A 1,816-nucleotide genomic window follows, 5' to 3' on the forward strand; every position below is an offset into this window, starting at 1 on the left:
TGCTGAGCACGCAGCTGCTGGTGGACGTGGTGACCGGGCAGCTGGGCGCCGAGGGGGAGCAGAGCTGCGCCGCACAGATCTCCCGTGTCATTCTGGCGGGGAACCTGCTGAGCCAGAACACGCAGAGCCGGGACACCATCAACAAGGTACGGCGGGGAAGGGGTCTTCAGCCTCGACCATGCTCTCCGGGGCCCAGGCTGGCACAGGGAGTCCCGTGGAGGTGGGGAAGGAGGAATCGGAGAGGGCACGGGGTTGTTCCCTCACTGTCTCCCCACTGACCCAGGCCAAGTACTTGACCAAGAAGACCCAGGCTGCGAGCGTGGAGGCCGTGAAGATGCTGGATGAGATCCTGCTGCAGCTTTGCGTGAGTGCTTGGAGCGGGATAGGGTTGGCCAGGGACTTGGGTACCTTCTTAGGCAGGGAGCCTGGCTCCCGAGCCAGGGAAGCAGTGCTCTGCCGGCAGCCCAGGGGTGCGGGGTGGCAAACACCCCTTCCCTGGCCCCCAGCTTCTCTTTGAGCACCGCATGTGGTGCCATACGGGAACGCAGCAAGAAGGGGAGGCAGCTCACAGCCCAGCTTCAGATCCTTCTCCCGGCATCTGGTCTCTGCGGTGAAGCCAAGCGGGGCTGTGGCAGGAGCCAAATCAGGGAGCGAGGCAGGGCCAGCAGCAGGCTCCAGCCGGGGCTTTGCTCTGAGCCCCTTCGAAGGAGGGTGGTTTGGCCGTCCCCGGTAATCCCCGCTCTGCCCGCAGACCTCCGTGCCTGTGGACGTGATGCCCGGTGAGTTTGACCCCACCAACTATACGCTGCCCCAGCAGCCGCTGCATCACTGCATGCTGCCCCTCGCCAGCGCCTACTCAACGCTCCGGCTGGTCACCAACCCTTACCAGGCCGACGTGGACGGCATCAGGTAAAAAATTGTGGCACACCGCCAGCTCTGTGACAACTGCTGGCGGCGTGGGATTGCGGTGCAAGTCATGGCGAGTACAGCCATCCGAATCTCTCCTTCCTTCCCCCAAAATGTTGTAGGTTTTTGGGGACGTCAGGGCAAAACGTCAGCGACATCTTCAAATACAGCAGCATGGATGACTACCTGGAGATCCTGGAGTGGACGCTGCTGGCGGGACACATCAGCCCCACAGCCCCGGACACCCTGGGTAAGGCGAGAGCTGGGCGGCTGCCAAGGTTTGAGGGGCGTTTGCCCCCCGAAGAGGTCCAGGTGCAGGTTCCCCTCCTAATTTCCATCCCTCCCAGGCTGCTACCCCTTTTACAAATCGGACCCTTTCATCCTCACCGACTGCCCTCACGTCTACTTCTGCGGCAACGCTCCCCGCTTCCAGTCCAAGCTGCTCAAAGGTGAGTCCCGCAGCCTGCAGGACCCCCGGCTCCTCACTCAGGGCTGGGAGCCCGCGCCGGGGTGCCGACCGAGGGCTCATGCGCCTGATGCCCGCCTGTCTTTGCAGGGGAGGACGAGCAGCAGGTCCTGCTGGTGACGGTGCCTGCCTTCAGCACCACGCAGACCGCCTGCCTCATCAACCTGCGCAACCTCAGCTGCCAGCCCATCAGCTTCTCCGGCTTCGGGGCCGAGGACGATGACGGGGACATGGAGGTCGGGCACTGACTGAGCAGGCAGGGCACGGACTCGATAAACCCCTGGCCCCTCGGAGGGTCCTGGCACCCACGCCTTGGTGTCATCCCCGTCTGCCCTCCTGGGAGGGCTGGCATGGAGCTGCCGGGGCACGGGAGAGAAGAGATACTCATACCAATATAACTTGATTTATTTGTGTAACAAAAAACTGTGTGGAGGGGACAGGGGC

The 1,816-nt window shown here is 63.2% G+C and overlaps 1 protein-coding gene across 1 annotated transcript in view; it reads left to right on the forward strand.

Moving 5' to 3' along the window:
* The window catches only part of POLD2 (polymerase (DNA directed), delta 2, accessory subunit), a gene marked incomplete at its 5' end in the record, with an annotated part of 2,445 nt that extends 783 nt beyond the window's left edge, over positions 1 to 1,662 (forward strand). The window contains 6 exons of the mRNA XM_009575933.1: positions 8 to 146; positions 284 to 364; positions 752 to 909; positions 1,029 to 1,156; positions 1,254 to 1,355; positions 1,463 to 1,662. Coding sequence (XP_009574228.1) covers positions 8 to 146; positions 284 to 364; positions 752 to 909; positions 1,029 to 1,156; positions 1,254 to 1,355; positions 1,463 to 1,620 — 766 coding nt within the window. The remainder of the gene's footprint in view (positions 1 to 7; positions 147 to 283; positions 365 to 751; positions 910 to 1,028; positions 1,157 to 1,253; positions 1,356 to 1,462) is intronic.
* Between the last annotated feature and the right edge of the window lie 154 nt (positions 1,663 to 1,816).

Source organism: Fulmarus glacialis, unplaced genomic scaffold, assembly GCF_000690835.1.
Source record: "Fulmarus glacialis isolate BGI_N327 unplaced genomic scaffold, ASM69083v1 scaffold33740, whole genome shotgun sequence".
Lineage (NCBI taxonomy): Eukaryota > Metazoa > Chordata > Aves > Procellariiformes > Procellariidae > Fulmarus > Fulmarus glacialis.